At 47.0% G+C, this 27068-nt stretch overlaps 1 protein-coding gene across 1 annotated transcript in view; it reads left to right on the top strand.

Moving 5' to 3' along the window:
• LOC119450190 (solute carrier organic anion transporter family member 4A1-like) overlaps positions 1-19251 on the top strand; it is an 87723-nt gene extending 68472 nt beyond the window's left edge. The window contains 11 exon segments of the mRNA XM_037713568.2: positions 2815-3619; positions 3621-3841; positions 4571-4670; positions 6363-6484; positions 6944-7114; positions 7616-7705; positions 11152-11344; positions 11872-12028; positions 13834-14027; positions 15045-15109; positions 15868-19251. Of these exon segments, the coding sequence (XP_037569496.1) occupies positions 3051-3619; positions 3621-3841; positions 4571-4670; positions 6363-6484; positions 6944-7114; positions 7616-7705; positions 11152-11344; positions 11872-12028; positions 13834-14027; positions 15045-15109; positions 15868-16244 (2259 nt within the window). The 5' untranslated portion in view covers positions 2815-3050 and the 3' untranslated portion in view covers positions 16245-19251.
• Positions 19252-27068: the final 7817 nt, after the last annotated feature.

Raw genomic sequence — 27068 nt, 5'->3', positions numbered from 1 at the left:
GTCCTCCCGCTCGCACGCACGCACACAAGCGCGAACGCGTGAGTCCTGTCTGAAAGGCAACTGAAGTGGTACGGAATGAACAAAAAGGCGTCGAGTCGCGCATGTGTGTGTGTGTGTGTGTGTGGGGGGGGGGGGGGGGTGGAGGAGGGGGGGGGGGGGGCACAGGCGCACACATCTTTCCCGTTCATTTGGCGCGCAGATGTTCGACGCAATGTGGCGCGCGCGACGCGACGGTCCGTGGCGAACGTCAATGACAGGATGGTCGTATCGTGGAGAGCCTCCGAGGCCGTTTCTTTTATTTGTCGTCGATCAACAAGCCATCATTGGTAACGATACCCTCGCTTTCGGTGATTAGAGCGATGACATGGTAACCTTCAAGAAGGAAAAAAATGTGTTCAAGAAGGAAATATATATCGAGTCGTTGGGCCGACGCATTGCAGAACCCGAAAGAAAAGCCTGGCAATGTCAACACGATGCTGGGTTCAGTCTCTATTGCTCAGGGTTTGCGTGTGACGTTTTTCGCCTTGTTCAGCCTTTCCTATATATTCAATACAACGCCAGCTCAGAGGGCTGTTAGAGCAGATGTTACACGTACCTAATTTTTCGCTCAGTGTATGGAGTCTCAGCGGTCTTGAAAGTTCTCACAAGAGTGTCTATAACACAAATGTCACTAAGATATTCTAGTGTGGCATGATTTTTATAGAAGAATTGTGATATACCCTATTTGTGTAGCTCCTACAGCTTCTGGGAAGCTTGTTCTTGTTTTCAACTGTATAGAACTACAAGCATAATATTGAATTAGGGATACCAACTGCCGCTATTGCGTAAACGTGACCTATAGTGAACTCGGTGCTTATACAATTCGTCCTCACCGTCACTGAAGCGTGAGTCGGCCTATAAGCGCACTGACTTGCAGGTTTTTACATATGAAGGCGCGCGTATTACTGTCTAAATCTCTTGACATGTTTCAGTTTAGTCGTGTGGTCTTCCTAATGTTACTCACAGTGCTACGTGTACTGCGCTTTTATTTATTCATTTTGTGCAGGACTGGAGTATTCTGCCACTTTAACAATAACTGTAAAAGTATTGTCGTTTAACTGACGGAAGTGACAAGCGATTTAGTACATCGAGTGTTCTTTTTCGGATGTAATTGTTAAAACAAGGAATGGTTAAATCGAGAGTTAATACTAAAATACATACGCAGCGCATCTTTAGTGTGACCTAGTTTTGTTTCGCACGAGACGGCCACCACACTCGCCTGTCCTCCGCTGCACGCAACAACTTGGAACGTTCGCTCCGTCGGCCCGAATTCTCGACCGCCCGGGACCAGTACAAACACCCAGGCGGGTGACGTAAATGTATAAACTTCGGCAGCTTGACGGAAAACCGACCGCGTGCATCCCTCGTCGTCTGTCGTCGTTTCTTTCTTTTAAATTCTCCGGCACATCCATTACGCCGGAAAGCGCGCAGGCTTCGGTTAATCCTCAAAGCTGCGGCTTGGTCACGTGCAGCACACACTTAAACGGTGCCGCAGAGTGCTGCTTTAAGCTCCTGTGCCTTCTCGGCTTGGTGGCTGTCGCATCAGTGTCAGATGCGATGTTCGCGGCCGGACGATCGACGTCACGTGAGCGGATGTCCGCACGGTTTCTTCTGCTGCCATCGCATTCTTTTCAATGTCGAATTTCCGCCTTACTTTTTGGTTTCGCCGCTAATGCTCCGAGATACTAATCTCTCTTTGCGTCTACGTGGAGGCTGCGGTAATTACGTTCAATGTGACTCCTCCCCGCTCATTCAAAAGCGCCCCCCCCCCCCCCCACCCTCCACACCTTGTCCTTTTTTCCTTGTTTTTGTTTTTTATTTTGTTTTTCGCTCATTGGCCGTCGTTCTATTGACACGGGGAGATAAATCCGGGGGATTACTGTCGTACCGAGCCGCCAGCCTTGATTACATCGTTTACTCTGCGGCTTATCCCGCGCAGCCAGCGTGAATCTGCGTTGCCTTCATTGTCCTGCGCGCAGGGAAGGTCCTTTTGATCTCGCTATTTAAATGCCAACTCTCGCGCTCTTGCGCGCCTTTCTCTTTCTTATTTATTTATTCATTTATTTTCTTTCTGACACAGATGCCTGTGATGTCGCTGACTTTGATTTATAGTGGCTTAACGCTGTGATTACTTGTTATCCTCGGGCTTGCAGCCTATCCGTACTGGAACGTGTGCGCCTATGGTCGACGTCGCTCTGTATGCAAATTACGACCGCCGACTATTCCTCGTTCCATCATCAACGGCAAGACGACGAGAGGCAGAGAAAAAGAAAAAAAAAGACACATTTATTTATCAAGCTTTGGCTTGAGGATGTGGGGCTGCTTACGCCGCGACGGCGTAACTATAAATCTTGCGCGTCATAATTATGCGCATAATTTAGCGGTTCAGTGTTCCGTTTGATCTGACGCTTCAGGTACACCCTTATCGTTCCAGAGCAGCAAAACTGGCTTTACCCGTTACATATTATTCCAGGTTAGGCAGTTCTGTGGCGGAAAATGAGTGGGGAGTGGACGGGGGAGGGTCGGTCGGGTGGCAATTTAATAAGGGCGAGCCTAAATCGCTCCAGGGCGAAAAGTGCGCTTCACTGAACGTAACAATATCGGGAGTTATGTAAAGCTCGCTGTATTCGTATATTAAGCGAGTAGCATATCTCCTTGTTTCGATCTCTATGTGTTTTGTTTGTTAAGTAGAGAAATGCAGAAACGAAGTAAATGCGTGCCTGCTCAACTGTTTTAAACATTAACCAAACAAAATCTTTTTTTTTTCTCTCGCAGGAGGACCAGTCCTAAGATGGCGGCAGCGAACCTCCACAGAAGACCACGGAAGACCAGAGCAGAGCTGGGACCACTCAATCTTTCGCGAGAAGCACGCAGCTCAACGCAGCGGCACTGAAGCACTTGACGTTTTTGCCCACTACCGCCGTCGCAACCGCAGCGATTGCGGAATACGTGTACAGTATACAGTCTTTATAGGTAGCGTCGAGCCAGTATATACATATATCTCTCCTACCATGACTCTCATCAGCGGAGATAGGCAGCGGTTCACGCGCGACGACAGCGTCTCCAGCCTGGGCACCATGACCAACTCTCAGAGCAACGAGCCGCTCGTGGTCGGCAAGGCTCCCGTCGTTCCGGACGCGCTCGGAGTCCCCGATGCCGACGTCGTGCACCCTCGCTCAAACGTCGCCGACGTCTCCGGCGGCGTCGGCGACGACGCGGGCGGAACCTGCGGCTGGGGCTGCCTGCGACCCCGCTGGCTGCAGCGGTTTCGCACGCCCCCCTGGGTGCTGTTCTTCCTGTGCTGGGCCGGATTCCTGCAGGGTCTCATCGTGAACGGCTTCGTCAACGTGGTCATCACGACCATCGAGCGTCGCTTCCAGCTGCGCAGCTCCGAGAGCGGCCTGGTGGCCAGCGGCTACGACATCGCGTCCTTCCTGCTTCTGGCGCCCATCAGCTACTTCGGCGGCACCCGAAGCAAGCCGCTGTTCGTGGGCGTCGGCTGCCTCGTGCTGGGCCTCGGCGCGCTCGTCTTCTCCATGCCGCACTTCCTGGCCGGCACGTACGCCTTCAGCACCGAGGACGACAGCTGAGAGCCTCTGCCTGGCGGCGGCCACCGCCTCGCAGGGCTTCTGCGCCCTCAGGGAGGCGTCGGGTGGCGGCGGCGGCGGCTCCCTGAACCAGTACAAGTACATGTTCCTCGCGGGTCAGATGCTGCACGGCGCCGGCGCGACGCCCTTCTTCACGCTCGGCTGCACGTACCTGGACGAGATCGTGTCCACCAAGATGTCCTCCGTGTACATCGGTAGGCGTCACAGGATTCTCCGCGTTTCGGGGTGTACTGTTGTTACGTTTCAGAGTGTACTGAGCGGTTTTTAATTCAATTTGGCAACGTCGGGGTAGGTTTCCAGAGGCTTCGCCTCCGCGCTCCGAAGCGTTTCATCGATAATGATAAGTGAAATGTACCATAAGTTCGATGTGGCTAGTGCATTTGTGCTAGCATTTACGCTTTTCTGGAGGGTGCGGATAGCGGTAGTTGTGACAAAAGCACGCACTTGCTTGAGCACCCTGATGTTGGTCTACGCAAGTGCTGATGTGAAGAGACTCAGCAGAGTTCATAGCCTGGAATCTGGATAATTGTTGTATAGTGAACATTATTGTAAAGTCACGTCATAGTATCATTATGTTAACCTTCTTGTTGTTCAGCTGCGCACTATAATAGCGGATGGTTATGAAACGAGAACCCCCTTCTCGGTGCTGATGTTTGTTACAACTCCACTTGGTGCTAAATAATCTACGGCCGTTACTAACTTCTTTCTGTTAACATACTACTGCATGCTCGACTTATGGGCAGGGCCTTCTTTGTATAAATATCGGCAAAGCAGTATTCTACGCGTGTTGTTCATTATACTGTACAAGCCGCTTCAGAGCCTGTTTTCTTTAAATAATTTGCCAGAATCAGCTGTGCAATAAATATGTAACAGATAAATCAAGCAGAACTCTTAAGTCATATGTCTTCCTTTTTCTACTGCAGGCATTTTTTACACTATGGCGATCATCGGCCCCGCACTGGGCTACATTCTAGGCGGCCAATTTTTGAAGATCTACACTGACCTCTCCGTAGACGCTTCTGCGTAAGTCTCTGCCACAATTCTGCTGCATGTGCTTAGTTTATTTGAACTTTACCCTTAGTGTGATTCGCTGCTTTGGCAGTCGCTTGTCGCAGTCAACTGGAATCGTCATGTCTAATTTGACCACTGAAACAAGAACGTGCCGCCCTCGATGATGTCTGGCTGTTTAAAAGGAGAAGCCATAACGTGCGTACTGAAACGCACTGCATGCTGTGCTGATGGTCTAAACATATGTAGCGAATGTTTTATCGTGCTATTTTATGACCTAAGAATCACTCCCACTACGTTTGGTCGTCACGTTTCTTAATAGAACAGCTCAAACATCGCGTGCCGTCAGAGGGCGCATGTTGTCCTTAGAAGATGTACGATAAAACGTGTGCGCCGATTTCATGACATATAAAGTGGTGTCTCGTTCTCGAACCTGTGCGTCGTGACCCTAGATTAGACCGAAAACTATTGTTTTCATTCTCTCAAATTTGTGTTTTCACAAGTGACTGTGGCCATAGACGTTCGCATGGGGAGGGGGTGAGAGGAGGAGACATGCAGATGTCCCTCCCCTCTGCCTTTAACCAAAGTGCAGCGAGAAAGGTCCTTCTTAGCGGAATACTTTCGAAAGCAATAACCTCCGCTCTCATAAGGTAATCTGGTCGGCGAATTTTTATTATTATATGTTTATTTAAATTACTTTAGGTTACTACACTACGTTCCGGTTCGAACCGAGATTTAGGTTTGACTTCAGGTTTGATACCGGAACCGTATCAAACCTGCAGTACTACCGCGCTTTGTTTCGCTCACATGCGCTAGGCAAATGGACACTCAGAGTGAAGCATTCATTTCAGCCTACTGGAAGAACATCTGCTGTAGCGCAGCCTAGAAATTGACGCTGCGGTTGTCTGCCCCTGCAGTTGTCTGACAGAGAAATTGAGCACGCTTTGTACCTCGTGCAAGATTTTGGTTCGCGCTTTTAATCTTTGCAAAGATATCTCAGCCAACTTCAAGAAAGAAATAAGACGAGATCGCGATGTAATCGATACATTGTACAAGAATTTCGCTGCCGAGGTACATGCGTCCACCCCTGCCCCCACGAATGTTGCTGTCATGTGATGCACTGGCCATCTGCGATTGGCCCGAAAAGTCCGAGGCCGCGGCCAATCGCAGTTACTGCAATAGAAAGCGCGCCGAAGAAAGCTACAGCTAGTCTGTAGCCGTTCATGGCTGTCAGCTCAATAAATCAATCATTTATTGGACAATCTTCTTCGATGTACTACAGAGCTGAGGCGTAGCTCATCCGACACTGGACACTATGGCTACGCGCAGGCGCATATCACCGTGCGTGCGTGCGTGATATACAAACAAATCCAACGTGCAACCCTAATTGTAAAGATGCACATGTGACGTGGCATTGCTCTAGTGCGTTTCTACATACATTTATCTTGGGGTTTTCAAGGCGCCGGCACTGATAAACTTGGATCGATTAATTAATTAATTAGTTAACGAATTTACGTTCATGAGCGTACACATACGTTTATCTTCGTATAATGCATAGCCTAGTTAGTTGTAGCAAAGATGATGTGCAGAACATGTGGCGGTCATAGCACGAGTGTGATGCCGCATACAACGTGACTGAGGATACCAGCGTGGGCGGTAAAATGTCGTAGTGTATAGGTAGGTAACAATAGCTTCTTCACTCAACAGCCTTGGCCTGACGCCCTCCAGCGGGGTCTGGGTTGGAGCCTGGTGGATCGGATTCGTCGTGTCCTCCGTGACTGCAATCCTGGCCGCCATCCCCATCAGTGCCTTTCCGAAGGTCTTGCCAGGTACGTGCGCATTTTATTAACTTTGTGGACCAACTGCAGTCACAATCTGTCTGATGTTCAGCACATTGCTGGTTCAATCACAAGCTTCGTCAAATAATTCTAAAGCACTGATACAGGCTATGAAGATCACAAAATTCTCACTCCGCCTGGGAATACTAATTTCTCGGAGAACGCGATGACGGTTATTTGGGAGAAAGGTATTGTGTACCGAAGCTCGGTGATTGTTACAGACGAAAAAGAAATGCATTGGTTAAGCCAGGCGGAGCAAATGAAATGAGTACTGCTAGAGGATCAGGGATTACTGCATTGACCACTGGCGGAACAGTATGCGTTTTCTTTATGTTTGCCAAGTTCATGAAGTAAACTTTTTAAAGTTCATATTAAAGTAAACTTTTTAAGCCAAATCAAACTTCTTTTTTTTTTCGATACTATGTTCACTATCTCCTTTCGCACGCTCAGGTTCGCTGAAGCTGCAGGCTCAGAAGAAGTCCGAAATGCACCAGAAACTGCAAAAGAGCGAAGCCGTGCAAAGTGGCTTCGGCGCCAGGGCCAAGGATCTTCCGGCCTCGTTCAAGATACTCATCACCAATCCGACATTTGTGTTCCTAAGTCTGGCAGGAGCGACCGAAGGTCAGTATATGGACCGACGTCTGCGCGCCTGCTTTCTTGGCAAGAACGTGCCACCGTGCAGTTCTCCTGCGTACACGTTTCACGTTACATTTATTGCTAAACTGTACTCTTTTACTGCTTTGACTTTTTTGTTCGCATATAAGCGTCCCCAGTAAACATCGGAATATATTTCGCCCACTCTCGATAGAAGTGTGCGTTGTTAGCCTTGTAACTCTGTCAACTTGAGCGAACTTGCATGGCCCAAGGCGCTCTTATGTACGTTGAATTTTCGTCAGCATGTAACATCTTGCTTTAAAAGAAAATAACCCAGATTTTCTCAAGTGATAAAAAATGGCTCAACTGCTTCCTCTAGCCAGCAAAGGTGTTGCTCGCCTTGTCAATCATTGGGCTTGCACCTGAATGTTAATTCCGCTTGGAGTCGCTATTCCTACACTGCACAGATGGAAAAGGAATTTCATGCCGAATCGATTTGCACTAATTTCCCATTTGCCTTCCGTCCAGGCATGCTGGTGTCTGGCCTGGCGACATTCCTTCCGAAAGTGATCGAGTTCCAGTTCAGCATTGCAGCCAGCTTAGCAGCTCTAATAATGGGTGAGTATGAAACGAATGCTAGATATAGAGTTATATATGCCAAAGTTAATCAGGCAAATGATCTGTCACCATCTTGTTGCGCGCATCATTTCATAAAGCGGGCAGATTATATCCGCAAGCCTTTGAAAGTTCGCGCACCCTACCGCCGTGCTCCTTTCAGATGCCTTTGATGATCTCCTCGCCTCTGGCTGACTTTGGCTTACATTTAACTACCTTCGCAAGTGCTTTTTTCATGCCTGGGATCAGCCTTGATGCTTCCCGCCATTATAAGACTTGTTCTCGCACTCGGCGGATACCTTCGCTCCAATTTCATTCACTTCGATATGCCTCCCGCTAGGACTGCTACTGAGCGCTAAATTGCAAGACTCAACGCTGAACTGAAAGGGAGGGACGTTTAGAGTATTGCTGAAAAAAAAAGCAGGGAAAAGATTGATACGGCCGGGTCCGTTACAGGCATATAGATAGCGGTACAATGTAGATAGGAGAAGTTTTGAGAAGGAAGAAAAAACATTAAGGAGATGTATACAAAAATACTAGAATGAAAAACATGTAAACTGTATAGCATATATGGTTAACTCAAGCAGGCTAGATGACCATTTGTCAACGCCCCGTTTCAATGGGGATGCCAATAAATCATCATCACCATCATTTTGCTCGTGGCGGGTGCATCGCACAGGTTGCCACTCGAAGCGTTTGAGGGTGTTATCGACGTACGTAGGGAACCACGGAAGTTGGCTTCTCCGCACAAATGCACTTCATGTGGAAAAGCCAACTTTCACGGATACCTTTTCAGCGAGTTAAGCGTGCACCGACATCTTTTTAGGCATGTCGCTAGTACCACTTGCAGATTGTCACGGATGAAGTGAGAACGCATCCTACTTATAACTCGCTGCACCACTGTGCACATGGCAGCCTTAGAACATCTCGCCCAAAAAGTAATCACTCATCTTATTGATATCGCACTACACCGACAGTGACGGAAACGACATGGCAAGTTGTAGTTTATCACTCGTTCGCGTTTCAATTTGTGCTGATAGCACATAGCAATATTGCGCACTTCCCTGTTACGAGGACCTTTGCATCCTCGTTCTATTGCTGCTATTACGCTTGCTTCATGCCAAGTAAACACGGGCGAACGCATTCAATCGATGACCTTATGCACATCTCCGTAGTAGTGCCTGTTCACGACTGGACTAAAATTTCACCCTGACATTTCGGGAGCGCATATTGCCGTCGCAATCTCATTGCGTCCATCCTGGCGAGGGTGCTACATGTGGACCGGACGTACGCATTTCTTAATGCATGTTCTGCATTTGATTCTGAGCATTTTCACCCTGAGACTGCCCATTTTCGAATAAGCCTTAGGCTTATGGAGGCTGGCTATTACACTGCACCTGTACTTCATATAACAATGATTCGTATTTATTATTATTTATAGTGTTATCATTATTACGAACCGCGAAGCTGTTTACGCCAGCCGTATTTTGTGGTGCGTATCAAGAAACTACTAAGAAAATAAACTTTCCTTGCCGAGGCGGGCTTCGAACCCATGAGCCCCCGGTCCCAAAGCGTGCGTCGTAACCACTAGGCTATATACAGCCACGCTTGGAGAACAAGCATTTATGTGAACCATGTGACTGCGCTCGAGCGTCGTCGTTTTCGTCCACAGCTGGCGCGTTCGTAGGCTCGTGCTCTGCGAGGTGAAGAGGTTTTGCGCGCTATAAGAGCGAGAGAGAGAGACGCATTCACGGAGCGGGTCTCTTGGAACGCGGTGTCGGTGTTGCAAGCTGCGCTGTGTAACGCGCAGTGACGGTCGTAAGTCCGAGACGCGCGAAAAGAAATTATCATCATCATGAGTAAAAGTTGTCGCAGTTTCACCTGAAAGGCGAAGCATCAATTGCGATAGCAAACTTTTAGACAGCTATACGGAGTAATGATATTAGCTTTATCAGCTGTATAAACTTGGACATGCAGCAGCATCGGCAACACGCAGAACTGTTGTCGACGCCATCGGCGTTTTGCCCCCGTTCGCTCAAAATGCGTGCGGCGTTGGTGACTGTTGCCGGAGCCTCTGATATAAATAGGCACTGCGTGCCGCAGCTAAACGTCGCCTCCCTTCCCTCCCCCTCCCCCACGGCCTCTCGCTCGTCGGAAGAAGGCGCGTTTGCTCTACATACATGGTGATTGTGAAGGAGAACATAGACGCCTACTTCTGCAGCCCTTAAGCGAGCAACGCGCATTTGTTCGCCGTGCGTTCACTCCCCGTGAAAGACGCGCCCCTCGCGCCCTTTCACTCGCACATACAGCGTTCGGCGCGCGGCAACGATTTCTTCTCCAAATGACGTCATACGGAACCTCACGGCGACGGCGACGCCGACGGCAGAAATCTGCTTTTCGCAGAAATCTATCGCAAAAATAAGATGAAAAGTTCGCGCGCATGCACTTCCGCAAAATGCTGGGCTACGATCGCCTAGCTTCGCTGTTTCGAGCGTTGCGCGGCCGAGTGCAAGGTTAAGCGTTTTTATTGCGATATCAATTATATGGACACTTCAACCGGATTTCTGCCGTCGGTGTCGCCGTCGCCGTGAGGTTCCGTATAAAGTCCAAGGGCGATAAAATCGTCGCCGCGCGCTGTATACGCGAGCGAAAGCGCGCGGGGGACGCGCGCTATCACGGAGAGCGAACGCACGGCGGAAAGCAAACGCGACCGTCGCGCGAAAGGCCGTGGGGGTATGGGAGGGAGGGAGGCGGGGCGACGCTGTGCTCCGGCACCAAAGGTGTATCTTGCAACCGGGCGTAAGGGTAACTTGCCACTCAATCTCCCACGCGAAAGCAAGAAAGCGGGAAGGCAGCGCGGGAGGGAGGGGGGGGCGCAGCTTCTACTCTGCCAACAACTTCGCTTGTACTTTGCCCGGCTGTGGCGGTCGCCCGCACCGTCTCTTATCTCCACACGGCTCTGACCTTTGTATGCGCTGTGCATTCGCCGCTCAGTTTCCGTTGAAGCGATAGACCGCACGAACCCTCGCCCGCTGCGGCGGCTGCACTTGCTGCCAGCGTTTTGACAGTCGTTGTCTGCGGTCATTCTGTGTGATCTATTCATGTTTGCTTGTGCACGCTGACACCACGCTTGTTAATTCAGTTAGTAAGCGAATGTGTCCAAGTTTATGCAGCCGATAAAACTACTATCCCTACTCTGAATAGCTCTCTACTAATTTGCTATCGCAATTGATGCTTCGCCTTTCGGGCAAAACTGCATCATTTATTATTATTATTATTATTATTATTATTATTATTATTATTATTATTATTGAAATGGTCCTCATTCTCCATATGTCTTCCTAGCCATGTTGCGCAAGAAGTATATGCATTAAAGTTCCTTCTCAAATCATCCTGAAGTCTTCGCTAGGAACATTGACTGTGCTCTTTATTACTTTTTTTTCTTTCAGGTGCGGTGACTGTTCCAGGCGCTGGTGGAGGCACGTTTCTAGGAGGCTACTTCGTCAAGAGGTTCAACCTACGCTGCTCTGGTATCATCAAGATGTGCATCCTCTGCTCCCTTGTGCCACTCGTCACTATCTTTGCCTTCTTCTTCAGCTGCCCAAACGTCAGATTTGCGGGTGTCAATTACAAAACAAACAAGTGAGTCATATGAAGTTTAATAGGTAGGTGATGTGAATGAGGATTATATACCACAAGTGTTGTTCACTGAACCTTTGAATAAAATAAGTGCAATTTCCTTTTACTCACCAAAGAGTTAATCATATGTAAACAATATTTGGGTTGCTGAGTCATGAGGTGGTAGAAATAAAAATTTATAGCAGCATTTGCATTTGGTGTTTGGCTACTTGAATTTGAAATTTGGCAAATTTGATGCACTGGGGCCTTCTGGTATAACATATGAGCTATGGCATCTTCAGTGACATTTTTATCATTGATCTTGATGTCAGCTTTATGCCATCTATAGTATCGATATTGGGAACTCTGCGTGGCCAGTTGTGACAGCATGGTGAAATGACAGCTGTTCACTCAAGCCATTTTTTATTCAGTCTAGTTTTTCTCGTTCCTTTTCTTGCACTATGTCAGCAGGTACCTCACCTTCACTTCATCAGAACTTTAAGCCTTCATGAATCTGTTCGCATCATCTTGCGTATGCTATCCTTTTACAGCCTTACTGTGGGAATCGACCGCTTTCTCAACGAATGCAACAACCAGTGCCACTGCCAAATAGAAGACTTTGACCCGATCTGCGGAACAGACCACGTCATGTACTACTCAGCGTGCTTTGCTGGCTGCCAAAAAGTCCATCACTACGGATCAACGAAGGTAAGTCGACGCATAGCACGTTGCTCTACTGAGTGCTCCACCTATGAGCTAAAGAGACAGAAGTAACGTCGAGCAAGGCATATTAGATTCCACGAGCCTCATTTGGATGATTTAAGCAATGTCAAAATCTCCTGTCACTGATTTACTGCAGGCACATAACGAAGCTTGATGGTGTAATTGCAAATTTTTGAGTGCCAGCATAGTGGAATTGTATTATTTGCCTTGTATGCTACTTATAAAAAGTATATAGTTGGAGGCGGGCAGGCTAAATGATTAGCATGTGCTCTAGCTTTTATTTAGAGCATTGACATATCTTCTGGTCTGTTGATTGAGTGACTCCTGTGGTTTCTTCTGCTACGAACGCTTGACCCAACTGTTTGCGTTCCCACGTCCCACCTTCATTTCACACCGTAATGCCTGCCCTACGAATTAACTGCACAGTGCCATGTTTCATCTTTGGCCAACGGTACCATCCTTTTGTTGCCCGCCATCGTGGCTGAGTGGTTAGGTCATTCTGCTGCTGAGCACAAGGTTGCGGAATTGATGCCTGGTCACAGCAGCCACATTCTGATAAAGCTGTATGCAAAAATTCTTGTCTACCTTGCTTTGGTTCTAATACTGCCAGATGGTCAAAATTAATCAGTAGTACTCCGTTACGCATTCCTCTGTTGCTGTGGGAGATTGAGCCCCATCAGTCAATCGATAAATCACCATTCTTGTTCAGTACAGTACAGTAGGATTGGAAACCTTTCCTATTAGGAATTGCAGCAGTCATTCTTCTCTGGTGCCCTCTCGTGCTCCCTTAGCTCGCAGCTGACACCTGTGCTCTTCACAGCCACTGTTGCAGTTGCATCTGTAGGTGAAGTATCTGCAAAATTTATATATCTTGTTACTGGCCTGTGTGATGAACAATACGTGTCACGCCGCCAAAGCCACGGTGAAAGCCCGGACGTTTCAAATATGCTGAGCTGCCCGCAACTGTTCAAAAATGCCTAGTAGGCGGCAACAGCAAAAGGAAGTTAGCTTTTGTGCACGCATTCTCGGTTCCTTCCCCACTGCACGCACAATGCCCTGATGTCTGTATGGGCTTGCCAGTGCTGCCTCTTTTCAGCGAACGAGACAGTTAAGCAGTTAAGCTTGGTGTGCACATTCGCTCCTTCTCCTCCTCGGCACGAAATATGCTGGCGGTGTCTGTGTTTGTGTGTGTCTGCACCAGTGCCTTTCCCTCTGCTGCGCCAATGGCGGTTGGAAAATCCGTTGAACTGACTGCCATGTACCAAGCAGCGGCCACAAATGTGGAGAACGTTCACTCTCTCCTCCTGAGCGAGGGTGTTGCAAAGACGCTATAAAAGATGCCCCCGCCAACGGACTTCAGCCTTCAGCACAAGCTAAAGCGTTCATGTCGCTCTCCGTCACAAAGCTTGTAGAGCTGACCGCTCTGTAACGTTGTAATTAAAAGTTCTTGGTTACTCAGTACGTCGATTGTCTCATGTCTCTGCCTGCTGGTCAAGCTCCAGACCGCTAGGCCCACGTCACCTCCAGGATCCTGGGTGCCCGTCTTTAACATTCTGTAACAACTAAACACAGCGTGCAGGTTCCGTAGAGTACTCGTAAGTGAGATGCACTAATGCAAAAATGTAGGACATGCTTTAGTTTCCACAACCGATATGCATATCATTTTTCTTTGTTGTGTTGCAACCAAATTCCTGAAGTCGAAGTTTTAAGCCAGGTTGTGTTGTTTGAACACTTTGCGTCAAAGTGCGACCATCATATGACAGAGCAATGTTAATTTGAACTGCATGCAGGTGTATGAGGACTGCCGCTGCATCGATCATCCGGGTCGAAACGTAACACTGGAAGGCAGGCAGGTGACCATCCAGGCGGAGCGGGACAAGTGCCCCAGCGAGTGCAACTTCCTTGTGTTCTTCTTGATTGCTATGTTCATCTGCATGGTCTTCACATTCCTGGTCAGCATGCCATCCCTGGCTGCCACACTCAGGTAAATTCTGTATAAAGGGTGGAGGGGGATTAACACAGGTGCATCAGTTGGACATGATACGTATTGGAGTGATGTAATGTTCCAATAAATGATGGAAAAGGCCTTCCAATTTTTCTATAGATTTGACTGGTATTTGCATTAAGCATTCAGTACTGTGAAATACAAATGCCAAGGAAGTCCTGCTAATTTTCTTGTTTATGTGTTTCATATAGAAATGAGGAATTCAGTGCTTTACAGCAATTGCTTTCAACTTTTTTACGAACTAAGAGAGGACTAAATGCTGTCTGACGTGATTTAATTAATATCTATAGGAGCAATGCTGATGATTTCCATAGTGATAATGGCACATATCAGGGTAGGGGTGGCAGCATGCATTTTATAGACAATCATCATCCTGCGCTGAGAAAAGGAGTTACTGCTTGGTGCACGTGTGCTGCGTATCCCCATCCAGATTCGTTTACTACTGTTTTCACTTTTTTGCAGGTGCCACTTTTACATTTTACTGCACTTCAGAATCAGTGCTAATGTTTCTTGAGGCTACTCCGGCCTTGTGTTCATTTAAGGTTATTTCCTTTCTAGTGAGTCACAAGTGCAGCCATAAGTGTCGCATTTGATGCACCTGAATTAGTCCACATGTGTTGGTTAATGTTTGATGCACCTTCTCAATTTGTTTGCTATCATTTAATGTGCTGCTGTTGTACTGCATTTGACATATGCACACATTCCTATAGCATGATCAGTCACTTTAAATGACAAATATTGTGGATAGTATTCACAAAGAGCACTAACCCATAATTAATTCTGAAACAGCACCATGTTTAGTTAGGCAAAGCGCACGTCGACAAATATAAATGTATGCCAATCATAAGATAGCATCAAACATGGTGGAAAATTGAGTGGTACCAGTGGTAAATGACAGCAGTGCCTGGAGTAGTTTTCATAGGGGCAGACATGGGTGACTGGAAGCATGGTTTTTTTCTTACTCTCAATGATTTTTTTCTTCTGGTTTACCTGCAGGTGTGTTGCAGCTAGCCAGAAGTCTTTTGGTCTCGGTATACAATGGATTACGGTGCGGTTATTAGGTAAGTGTCCACCTTTTTCAAAACAAACTCGACCATCTAGCACTCAACCTGGTCAGCTGTAAATTTAATTTCACAACCCCCACTCTGCCATGCAAACATATTTTGTAGAGAAATCATAATGTCCCACTGCCCCTATAGTTATTGCTAATACATAGTCCTTCTCTCAATTGCTTACGAGTTCTGTGCTTGCTCATCATTTTTGATGAAAGTCCAGTGCTTTTACCTATTGTACTGTCGCTAGGAGGGCTGAGTAAGCTGCCTCAAAGGAAGTCATTACAAAGTACTAGCCCTCATAGTCGCCAAACTGACAGGAGTTTTAAAACACCGTATGTTGTACAGAATAAACAGTTTTAATATCACATGTTGCGGTTTGATTACGCTGTGTACCATTGCTTATCTTGAGGCACTGATTTTTGGCTCGGACTATTTACTACATTCAGCTCCTTATGCACTTACTGATGTTAGCACATGGGAGTGCAGCTGCATGAGAGCACAAGCAGGTCTGTGTTACAGTGGGGCCATCATCAGGGCCAGACGGAATGCAGCAGACTAAAATAAATAGAGAAAAATTGCACGTCTATTGCCACTGAGGAGTCATTAAGATTTTAGTTGCAAATGAACCCATTTTGCATGAAAAACTCTTGCTAGTGTGGTAAAAACGTCATATGTAGAGCATTGGCTTCCTGTGATTTTGTCCAGTTCATCACGCAAAGTTCCCATTCAGCATGAATACATTTGTTTTCATTTTTCCCTTGCAGGAACCATTCCAGCCCCGATCTTGTTTGGCTTCCTCATCGACCAGAGCTGTGTGCTGTGGCCTGGCTCATGTGATGACGCAGGCGCATGTGCGGTCTATGAGAATGGCCAGATGGCACGGAACTTGCTTGCACTGCTGGCCACCGTAAAGTTCCTCTCATGCCTATTCTTCTTCCTCTCGTGGCTCCTGTACAAGGCACCCGAAGGTGGGGATGATGATGGTGACGTCATGGCGGATGAGAAAGAAAAGTGTGGTGTCTCCACCATCAAGCAGGAAAAGGTTGTGACAGCCCCATACAAGTCAGCCACAAATGGCTCAGTGGCGACAGAGCAGCAGCAACAAAACCATCACAACAGTGACAGCAGCACATGGTTTTGAACACTGCCAAGAGACAAAGACTACAAGTAGCATGGCTCTGTAGGGCATAGTGAGGTTCGCCATCGTGATGTGCACATGGAATCACAGTATGAGCTTTTTCGCTGTGTCCCCAACTTCCCACTTTTGGCATGAACTCCAACGTGAGGTGAAAGCTTCAAGTGTCTGTTTAAAGCACCCATTCCTGGCAAATTTCCTGTAATAGAGAGCTTGGATTCAGTGCATACCCCATATCTCGTATGTAACTTCAGTCCTATAGAGGGGTAAGCTGGTGCCAGCTGGCAGGCTTTTAGTGACCAGTTATGAGAAGTGCAACACTAGGCTTTTCATTGTTCCCATTGCAAGAAACCCTGAATAGCACTAGCACAATACTGTTTGCCTCTGTGCCAAGCTGGCGAGCAACATCCATCTTTTGCAAGTGCTGAACTGCCATATGTACTTGAAGGATCTTCACAGAAGTCACCACATGCGAACTATGAATTCAGCAAATGAATGTTGCAACTGACACCATGAAACACCATTGTATGCCAAACATCAGCTATGTCCTCTTTCTCAGCATCTGTCCATAATAGCACCAAGCCCAATTGTCTACAGCCTTCCTGTCAACACTCATCAGTTTGTACTATAAAAATTTAGAGAAAAGCTCATACTCTGATTTGTGCACATCCGTGTGATGTTCCAAGTTCAAGAAGAGGTAGCTGCAGCATACAGACTACCTACAGGATTTCAGCATCTGAAAGCTTTGCGAACTTCTTGGATGTCTGAGCCTTTGTGCAATTTTTATGCTCGAGTGAAGCATAGCTTCAGCAGCACAGACATGGGATTCTCAGAGTATGTTGTGCAAGTCCTCAAGCAAGTGATGCCATGTGAGTGTGTGTGAACTGTGAATCTACGGTATGCTAGGCAGGGTGCAGATGCCACTGACTGACATCACGTCTCGTGTTGAAGTGGTCAAACAAAGGGACCTGTTTTAGTGCAGCGGTGGACAGTGCTGCTTCAGCAAAACAAGCACTAGAACTTAATCATGAATACAATGAACTGTTCTGAGTGCCTGTTCTTTGCAGATTTCCTGTGCTCTTTGTGGCAATACCCATAGTAAATTGGTGGGGCAACATATCTGTCGATTTGTAAGAGCGTTTGCACTTACGTACTGTGCGCACAAACTGACACGTGAACAAAGCATGTCGGAAAGCTTGCACTCATTGTTTCTTTTTGAAAGTGCACAGAATGTGAAGCTGTTTCGAAATGAATTAATTACCATTATTTGCACTAAAGCTAGAAAGCTCATCAACATATGCTGCAAGACTCACTGCAAAGTAGACAGTGCCCTCAATTGCTAATAGCAGACTTACTCACAGTGCAACTATGCTGAGAACATCTAGTTCTAGTGTTATTAAACACTATTCTAAAGCAATTTTTTTTACGGCCACTCCTGCTGCGGAATACAAAAACACCCTTGTACATAGCTTTCGTGCCTGTAAAGAACCAGGTAGGACAAATTACTCCAGAGCCCCGTGGCATCTTTCATAGCCCAAGTGCAGCTTTGGAATGTAAAACATTATCAGTTATCATATAGTACTATACTGAATCAAATAGCACTAATGCTATTCCTAAAACAAGGAGTTCCCATTCATTTAACCCCTGAACAAGCACATAGGGCCAGGCAGTTTTGAAATTACGTATTTAAATTCTTGCTGAAAAGTGTGTTGGCATTCCATAAACTCTCCATAAAGTTTGACATGACATTTAGGAAAAAGATAATGTGCAAAACAGACAAGAATGAGAGGCAGAGACACAGACTAGCACAAGCTTTCTACGAATTTTATTTCCATCAGACTTGTCAATATTAGCACATTAGCACACAAATGTGCAATAAGGCCGCCCACATTCACTATGGAAAAAAAATAACATTGAAATATGTACAAGATAATGACATCACTTCCTTATTTTCCACATTAAATGTGTGCTTCCTTTTTGCACATGTGTGACAATGTGCTTATATTGACAAGTCTGACGGAAATAAAATTAGTTGAAAGTTTGCACTTGTCCGTGTCTCTGCCCTCTTGTCCTTGTCTGTTTTACACATTACCTTCTTCCTAAGCATTATGAATCAACTGCACAGCAACAAGTTTTATTGAAAATTTATATGATAGTAATTTTACAGAATATCAGTGCTTTGAGAGTATGGAGCATAAGAACCTCATGGCTTAGTGCTCCTTCGCTACTTCTGTGATACTGAATCCGGTGACATTTATTTCACTCAATGACGGGAGCCAAAGCTAACATGTTAACGGACTTAGTGGGCTTGTCACTAACACTCCCACTTTTCCTGTCCATTCTCTAATGCTCCCAAAGTTTATTTAGAATATAACTCTGTCTGTGTCCATCAGCTCTCGCATTATGATTTGGCTTTTGGTGACATTCCTTAATACTGCCAAATCTTTTGTGTGTCTCAAAATAATGCTGCTAATGTCTTTTGAGGGATATGTGAGCGTCCATGTGGAAATGATTCTATTGAGCACTTTACCTTCACATGCATGACCTTGTAATGTTCACTTGAGAGTATATCGACTGAGTGGCACTGCAAATGTTTGCATTTGCATTGGCTTTGTGCACCTGAGTTGAACACAAACTGAATTGTTATTGCATCAAATGACAGATGCCACAACTTTTCTGCAAGTAACTTGCCAATTGATTTTGGGGTTCCTTTATGTAAGTGCAAAGTCAACGACCTGTGGAAGAAAAACATTGCCATGTGGAGGCATGATTGTGTGTCTCTACCATGACCTTTCAAACAAAAAGACAAAGCAGCACTTTTGTTCAAAGCAGATCGTGAACTAGCAGAACATTGTCTAATAAATCTGGTTTCTTATTAGTAGATACAGCACGACATCACATTTGTATACTCCCCATGCCTCCTACATCAGTGAGTAAAGACATCTTGCTTTCTATGGTTCTGTACAGATGAGTTGCTTTCTGGGCAAATTTTTGATAAACATTACAAAGCCAGCCATGAAGTACTGTGTGCTGCTTCGCTCACTAAAGGACTTCCCAGTGTAGGTCCTCTGGCGTCCATGAAAACCGCTGCAACTTTCTTTTTTTTTTTTTACAGCAAGCAGCTATACTTATCAGCAACTCCACTGGCACCCTTTTATTGTTTTTAACTCAATTAGACGTACTTAACAGGCGAATTTCTGCCGTCGGCGTCGCCATCGCCGTGACGTTCTGCATGAAGTCCAACTGCGGTAAGATCGCGCCGTGGCCGCGCGCAGTATGCTGTAGGTGCGAGGATGAGCCGAGAAGAATTGTGACTTCATGTGCGGCGCCTTTCGCGCGCAAGGGAAGGAGCGGGGACGATGCGTGCCGTCCTCTTGCGGAGGCAGGTTAGCACGCGTCTCACCTAGTCAGGCCGCCGTGGCATCGCATGTCCTATCTAGGGAGTAATCAGCGGTGGTCACAAAGACTAGGAGAGCCAAAAAATTGGAGAACGCTTAAGCTTTGCCTTTAAGAGTAGAACGCGATAGCGCTATCAGGACCCGTTCGCATCGCGTCGTTCGGATATGGCAAGTAGGCTGCATTCACTGCAACACTGGACGTGGGAAAGCCAGCTTACAAAGACCAAGCTTACACCGATCCCCTTAAAGGTGTCTTCACTTTTAAACTGAAATGCACTGCTGGAAAAAGGTTTTTCCAGGGGCAATATAAGTGGTCTTATATTAAAATGTGAAGGCCCTAGCACCTTTTTTTATTATTTTAATAATTGTTTGCTATTGCCCCGACGCGCGCAGGTCTGGTAGAAATGCTGGAAAAGGGTTTTGAGTTTCCTCGAAGCAGAATTAGGTTTTCTCGTACGTTCAAATTACAATCCGACGCCGATTGTCAAACAATCTGACGGCGAATCCGACGCCGAATGGTAAAGTCGTACTTTACCATTATTCTGACAGATTTCACTGTGAGAAATTCAATTTTTGTTCACAAAAAACCTTGCACCACGTGGAGGGCCTGCGCGGTCGGTGTGGTTGGATGATTTTCTCCGCCACCCTCGATCACACGCCGGTTGCCAACGCCGGATTTTCTGCGACATGGGGCCCATAGCGCAAAAAGGCTTCGCGTGCGCTGTGTTATCGCGCGCCTAGTTCGCGTTGCAGAGAGAGGCAGCACGAAGGAGAATTCGTTGGCTGCTGCTGCCGGCTTTTCATCACGCCAGCGTTGTGACGGCGAATGTTCGCGGTCATTGAATGAGATAATTGAGATCTGTTCATATTTGGCTGAGCGGGGCGTGACACCATGCTTGTGATTTATTTATTAAGCGACTGTTTACTGCAATTTATGCTGCCGATAAAACTACCAGCCTTGCTTCGCGTTGTTTAATGTTTTGCTATCGCTATCAATCCTTCGCCTGACGGGAGAAGCTGCGGCATTTTTTTTTTGCCTTTGAATTAGTGGTGTGCGAATGTTAATTTTTGAGACCAAATCGAATAGAGCCACGAGCAAATTGAATATCGATTACCTAATTTTAGTATAGCTTTTGAATACCCGCGGCGCCAACTACGGTGGCTGCATTTCGGCGGGAGCTAAATGCTCGGGGCTCTTCAGAGCATACGCGGTCGTGCATTATCAGAACAAAATATTAAATGACACAGTATTGTGAGCCCAAATTAGCATCTGCATATACTATCAAGACTCAGTCGGAAATGCGTGTCCGCTGCGGCGACGACAGAGCGACAACGATATAAAGGTCTAAAATACTGAGATAGTGTGAGATTTGTGACGTCGTCAGGATTTCGGTTCAAAAATTCAAATGGCGAAGTCTGACCTCGTTTTCTCTCATGATAATCAATCTTGTTCAGCAGATGATGAGCAGTTTTTTTTTTTTTTCCCGAAGCATACCATGCATCTTCTAATGTTTCATTTTACCAGAATGAGCGTGAGCTGAGCGAGTCAAAACGTATTTACGAAGGTAAGTCAAAAATTATCCGCAATTTAACTATAAATTTTATTACAATACAAATAGGAAACTCACGTTAACATCATTTTTCAATATAGTCCCCTTGCTTTTCAACGCACTTGGTTCATCGTTGCACAAGGTTCCTGATGCCCTCAGAAAAGAAGGTTTTCAGCTGAGCACCGAGCCACGCATGCACTGCATCCTTCACTTCTTGGTCCGAGTTGAATCGACGGCCCCTAATGTCTCTGAGGGGACCAAACAAGTAGTAGTCAGAAGGGGAAAGATCAGGACTATACGGAGGATGAGCCGTTACTTCAAACTTAAGTTTCCTGAGCGTTTCAGCAGTGTGGGCAGCAGTATGTGGACGGGCATTGTCGTGCAACAACACAACGCCTTTCGACAGTAGTCCTCAACGTTTGCTTCTAATTACAGGCTTTAGCCTGTCGGTAAGTATCTCACTGTAACGCGTACTGTTTATTGTTGTGCCACTCTCCTGATAATGTTCCAGTACTGGGCCTTGTGCGCCCCAAAACGGTAAGCATAAGTTTTCCTGCGGATGGTTGGGTTTTAAACTTTTTCTTGCTGGGCGATTGTGGATGTTTCCATTCCATACTCTGCCGTTTACTCTCCGGCTCGTAATGATGAATCCGTGTTTCGTCACCAGTGATGATTCTAAGAAGCCGTGACGTTCGGTACCATAGCGATCCAAACGTTTTTGGCAGATGTCCAAGCGCGTTTTTTTTTTTTTTTTTTTGCAACACTGTGAGTTCTATTGGGACCCATCTTGCACAGACTTTATGAAACGTAAGCCTGTTGTGAATGATTTCGTAGGCAGAACCATGACTAATTTGCAGACGATGTGCAACTTCATCAATAGTCAGTCGTCTGTCTAACAGAACCATGTCACGTGCACGCTCATTGTTGTCATCATTTGTGACCGTAGATGGTCGTCCGGCTCCTTCCTCATGCGTAACATTTGTCTGACAATTTTTGAATTTGTCAATCCATTCGTAGACACTCCGTTGCTACAAGACATTGTTCCTGTATTGTGCCGAAAGTTTCTGATGGATTGCGGCCCCTGATACACCTTCCGACCACAAAAACCGGATCACTACTCGTTGTTCCTCTTTGGTGCAAGCTTCTAATGGAGCGGCCATGATTTATTTACAACAAACGGAAGACAAATGGAGGAATTAGGATCAAGCTTTCATAACATGACCCTAAGAGCATAACAATAACATAAACGGGTGCACGGGTCAGTACGAACAATGTAAGAGGAGTTATATCAAAATTGTGGATAATTTTTGACTTACCGTCGTATCTTGGAACAAAAGCGGAGAAAAGGAAAAAAGCAAAACGAACCCCAAAGCAAAGCTTCCTGTTCATGCTTTGGTGTCCCCGTTTTCTTTTTTATTGCGATAGAAATTATATGGACACTTCAACCGGATTTATGCCGTCGCCGTCAGGTTCCGTATAGATTCCAAGGACGATAAAATCGTCGCCGCGCGCCGTATGCGCGAGCGAAAGCGCGCGGGGGACGCGCGCTATCACGGAGAGCGATCGCACGGCGGAAAACAAATGCGACCGTCGCGCGAAAGGCCGTGGGGGTATGGGAGGGAGGCGGGGCGACGCTGTGCTGCTTCACCAAATGCTTATCTTGCAACCGGGCGCAAGGGTAACGGGCCACTCAATCTCCCACGCGAAAGCGGGAAGGCAGCGCGGGAGGGAGGGGGGGGGAGCGCAGCTTCTACTCTGCCAACAACTTCTCCTCTGCACAACTCCTCTGCACTTTGCCCGGCGGTGGCGCTCGCCCGCACCGTCTCTTATCTCCACACGGCTCTGACCTTTGTATGCACAGTGCATTCGCCGCTCAGTTTCCGTTGAAGCGATAGACCGCGCGAACCTTCGCCCGCTGCGGCGGCTCCGCTTGCTACCAGCGTTTTGACAGTCGTTGTCTGCGGTCATTCAGTGTGATCTGTTCATGTTTGCTTGTGCCCGCTGACACCACGATTGTTAATTCAGTTAGTAAGTGAATCTGTCCAAGTTTATGCAGCCGATAAAACTACTATCCCTACTCCGAATAGCTCTCTACTAATTTGCTATCGCAATCGATGCTTCGCCTTTCGGGCGAAACTGCGACATTTTTTTTTTCATTTATTTAACAGCGGAGCTGTTTAAGTTCACCTCCAGCTGTGCCCGGCATGGATCGGCGAAGTGGAGAGGATGAATGCTAGGCGAGAATGGCGAGACGAAAAGGGAAGCAACACAACGCCACCTAGAGGAAATTCAGCAACAGCTGTGCAACGTGTGGCGAGGAAGAGTGGAGTTCCGTCGTCCGCAGCTTCGCCTAACTGGGGGTGAGAGAGCTGCGGAAGAGTGAAAACAGAGTATAAAACTAGCATCGCGCAGTATAGCGGATGCGAGGTGGAGAGGAGGAGTGAGGCAGGTGGTAATGGGACGCGTAAAGCTGCTGCCGACGCCGACCGCGTTTCCCCGCGTTTGCGCCGAACGCGCCCGGTGTCCGTGACTGCAGCCGATGCCTCTGGCGGCGGCTCGCCAGGCTTCGACCAGAGAACTGAACACTCGTCGCTTCCGAAAGACTAAGCGAGAGCTAGGGAAGTTGAAACCAAGCGTCGAAGAAGAGAACATCTTAGCATTTTCAATCTGCACTGGCATGTAAAAAAAATTGAAGGACGCTTAAGCTTCGCCTTTAAGAGTAGAACGCGATAGCGCTATCAGGACCCGTTCGCATCGCGTCGTTCGGATATGGCAAGTAGGCTGCATTCACTGCAACACTGAACGTGGGAAAGCCAGCTTACAAAGACCAAGCTTACACCGATACCCTTAAAGTCGCCTTCACTTTTAAACAGAAATGTATTGCTGGAAAGACGTTTTTCCAGGGGCAATATAAGTGGCCTTATATTAAAATGTGAATTATTAGCACCTTTTTATTATTTTATTCATTGTTTGATATTACCCCGACGCGCGCGCATGTCCAAAACAAATTAGCAGGCGAAGTCCCAATTTGACCTGCCTAGGATGTGAGCGCCATCTGGATATCATTTTCGCAAGTACCCGAACGCGCGGCTGTAGGTTTGGTAGAAATGCTGGAAGAGGGCTTTGTGTTTGAGTTTCCTCGTAGCAGAATTAGGTTTTCTTGTACATTCAAATTACAATCCGACGGCGAATCCGACGCCGACTTTACCATTTTACTGACGGATTTCACTGTGAAAAATTCACTTTTTGTTCAGCAAAACCTTGCACCACGTGGAGGGCCTGCGCGGTCGGGGTGGTTGGGGTTAGAGTTACTGTACATGCTCTAGTTGGGCTGGTTGGGGATGATTTTCTCCGCCATCCGCCGACATCGCACGCCGACGCCGCTTGCCGACGCCGGATTTTCTGTAACGCGGGGCCGTTAACGCTCTCGCGTTAAAATTATGCGTGGCTCTGCTGTCGCAAACACCAGAGACCAGCGGAGATGGGGGAAGCGCAACAAAAGTTGGACTAAGTGCGTGGTTTGCCACTACTTTAGTACTAGGCTTTCCCCAGCTCCGCTGGTCTCTGGTGTTTGCGATAGCAGAGCCACGCATATTTTTCTCCTCTTTTTTTTTCTTTTTTGTCCGTGTATGTGTGTGTGCGCGCGCGCACTTGTGCATGAGCGTGTGTTAAATGCCCGTTTATAGGAAACCCTGTTGCTTGCTCAGATTTCTAGACTTAAGAAGGAGTTAATAAAGGTTATATGTAACGAATGGGTTTAGTAATCACACACCGCAAGGGAGAACATGGAGACAAATCAAGGACGCATGTACAACCGTCAAAGGCTATCCACTAATGTCGACTGTGGTAAGTAAACCAGCAAGGCCTTTGAAGCTGGAAATCCAAGCGCATGTGCACGATGAAGCCGTTTTCAAACACGGCAAAGGTCTACCCAAGTAGGTTGAAAAAAAAAAAGTTTTTTTTTTCAACCTCCTTGGGTCTACCATGTCAGATTTTCAGGTTTTCAAGTTCACGTGTGCTTCACTGTGTGGGCATTGAGAAGGAAGAAGTACCGGCTGCTGAGCGTGCCGCACGTGCTCTGCGCTACCCTAACGCCTGCGAGACCGTGTTGTTCTGAACTGTGAAGAGCGCACCTTTAGAAGCCTTTTCGAAGCTCACTCGAGGTACGTTCATCCTGAGCCGCTGGCAGCCTTGTAGGCACCTCCTTTCCTCGCGATCTAGAGGCCGCGATGGCGCCTGGAGTGTTAACTCTCCTAGCGATCAATAAGGTTTCAACTTGGGCTTCATGGTACGCCATCGTTTGGTTTACTGCGCTAGAATTTCACTCAAGAAAGATTTAAAAGGGCATGGTCCTAATGCGCACATTCCGACCGTGCATTTTTATTGTTCCTTGTGTGAAATTCCAGGGTGGTAAACCGAACGATCTCCTCACGAGACAACTGCAATTTGGAACGCTGAATCAAGAACCGTGCGCTCAAACGACAGCTTGAGACCCGGAGACCTATCAACCTGAGTAGGGCGTATTCCCCCCTACCTTGTCACAGAACAGCTAGCCGGCTTGCCGGTAGCAAGTTTAGACCAGAGGCAAACTATGATGGAGACAGGTGCAGATAACCAGGGCTAGATTTCGCAATAATGTACTTACGCTAGAATTGTTCTCAAGAGTAGATTTCAGTGAATCGTGTTGACGGACATATGGTTATCAAAGGGGGCCGGTCATCGATAAACAGCAGTTGCCAACGAAAACCTTTGTGAATTCTGCCCGACATCCTCAATAAAGCTGCTTGGTCTAATGAACCAATAGAGCGGCGCCTGGACCAAAACCTTGCACATTGTTACTGTTCTCCACTGTCTACGTGAATTGGCTTTTCATGCGCGGGAACGGCTTTGTGAATTCTGGCATCTTTTAGCCGTGACGCCACCACAGAAAGGCCGAAAACTGAAAATATTTCAGCGGGGAACGTGGGCGAAACTTGTTGCCATCTGATTTTCACAGCATGGTTTCGATTGCTAAGGGCATTCCTATCATTAAGTCACGGCTCAGAGCGGCGGATCCTCTGTATGCGATCTTATACTGATGTTTAAATATACTTTATAATCGAAAACTATTAGTATTCGTATTCGAAAAGAAGGTATATGGTATTTTAGAATGTTTGAAACTAACCAAATATTTTGGAAGAACCAAATGTTGAAGGCTTGTTACTGTTCTCCATCTGCTAAACAAAACATAGCAAATTATCAAAAGTGAATCGGCAAACGTTTTCGAAGGAATACAGAAATAAAGTTCATGCATGGATAATGCAAGTCTTGTTTTCGGTTTCGCAGAGGAAGCCTAAATGGCATGCCCGAGAGGTTTGCTTGTAGTTTGTCATTTAGTGTTTTTGACAGTCTGGTCATGGGGGTATGTTTTTATCCTTTACGCTAGGCCAGATATTGTTTGCTTTCAAATGCCCCAATTACGCGTATTTACGGTACAAAAGGGCTTCAGCAGCTTTTTTTAGCAGCGAAGCTGTTAAAGCTGAAGGAGGAACGTCCGAAGTCCGCAGAAAACTCCGCGCCGTTACCTAGCAACAACCAAGCCACAGCTGCGCACCACCTAGCCTAGCCGCGCGTGCGCCGAAGCAGCAGCGATGATGTCACCTCGCGTTGCCTAGTAACCGCCGGCGCAGGTGCGCGCTCGCTTCGCCCGACACATACGGCTCCACCGAGCTCCCGCCAGCTGCGCGCTACTGCGCATGCGCCGTGCCGTCTGCTTAAACGCCGCCCATACACTGTGCATAGCTTTCGCCCCACTTCCCCTACGTGTGCTCGGACTGCAAGTGTTTCCCGAGACGTTCCCCGATGCCACGGACCACGAGGAAATGCTTATACATTTCGTATAA

This window comes from Dermacentor silvarum, chromosome 4 (genome assembly GCF_013339745.2).
Source record: "Dermacentor silvarum isolate Dsil-2018 chromosome 4, BIME_Dsil_1.4, whole genome shotgun sequence".
NCBI lineage: Eukaryota > Metazoa > Arthropoda > Arachnida > Ixodida > Ixodidae > Dermacentor > Dermacentor silvarum.
This window is presented reverse-complemented; position numbering and strand designations above follow the sequence as displayed.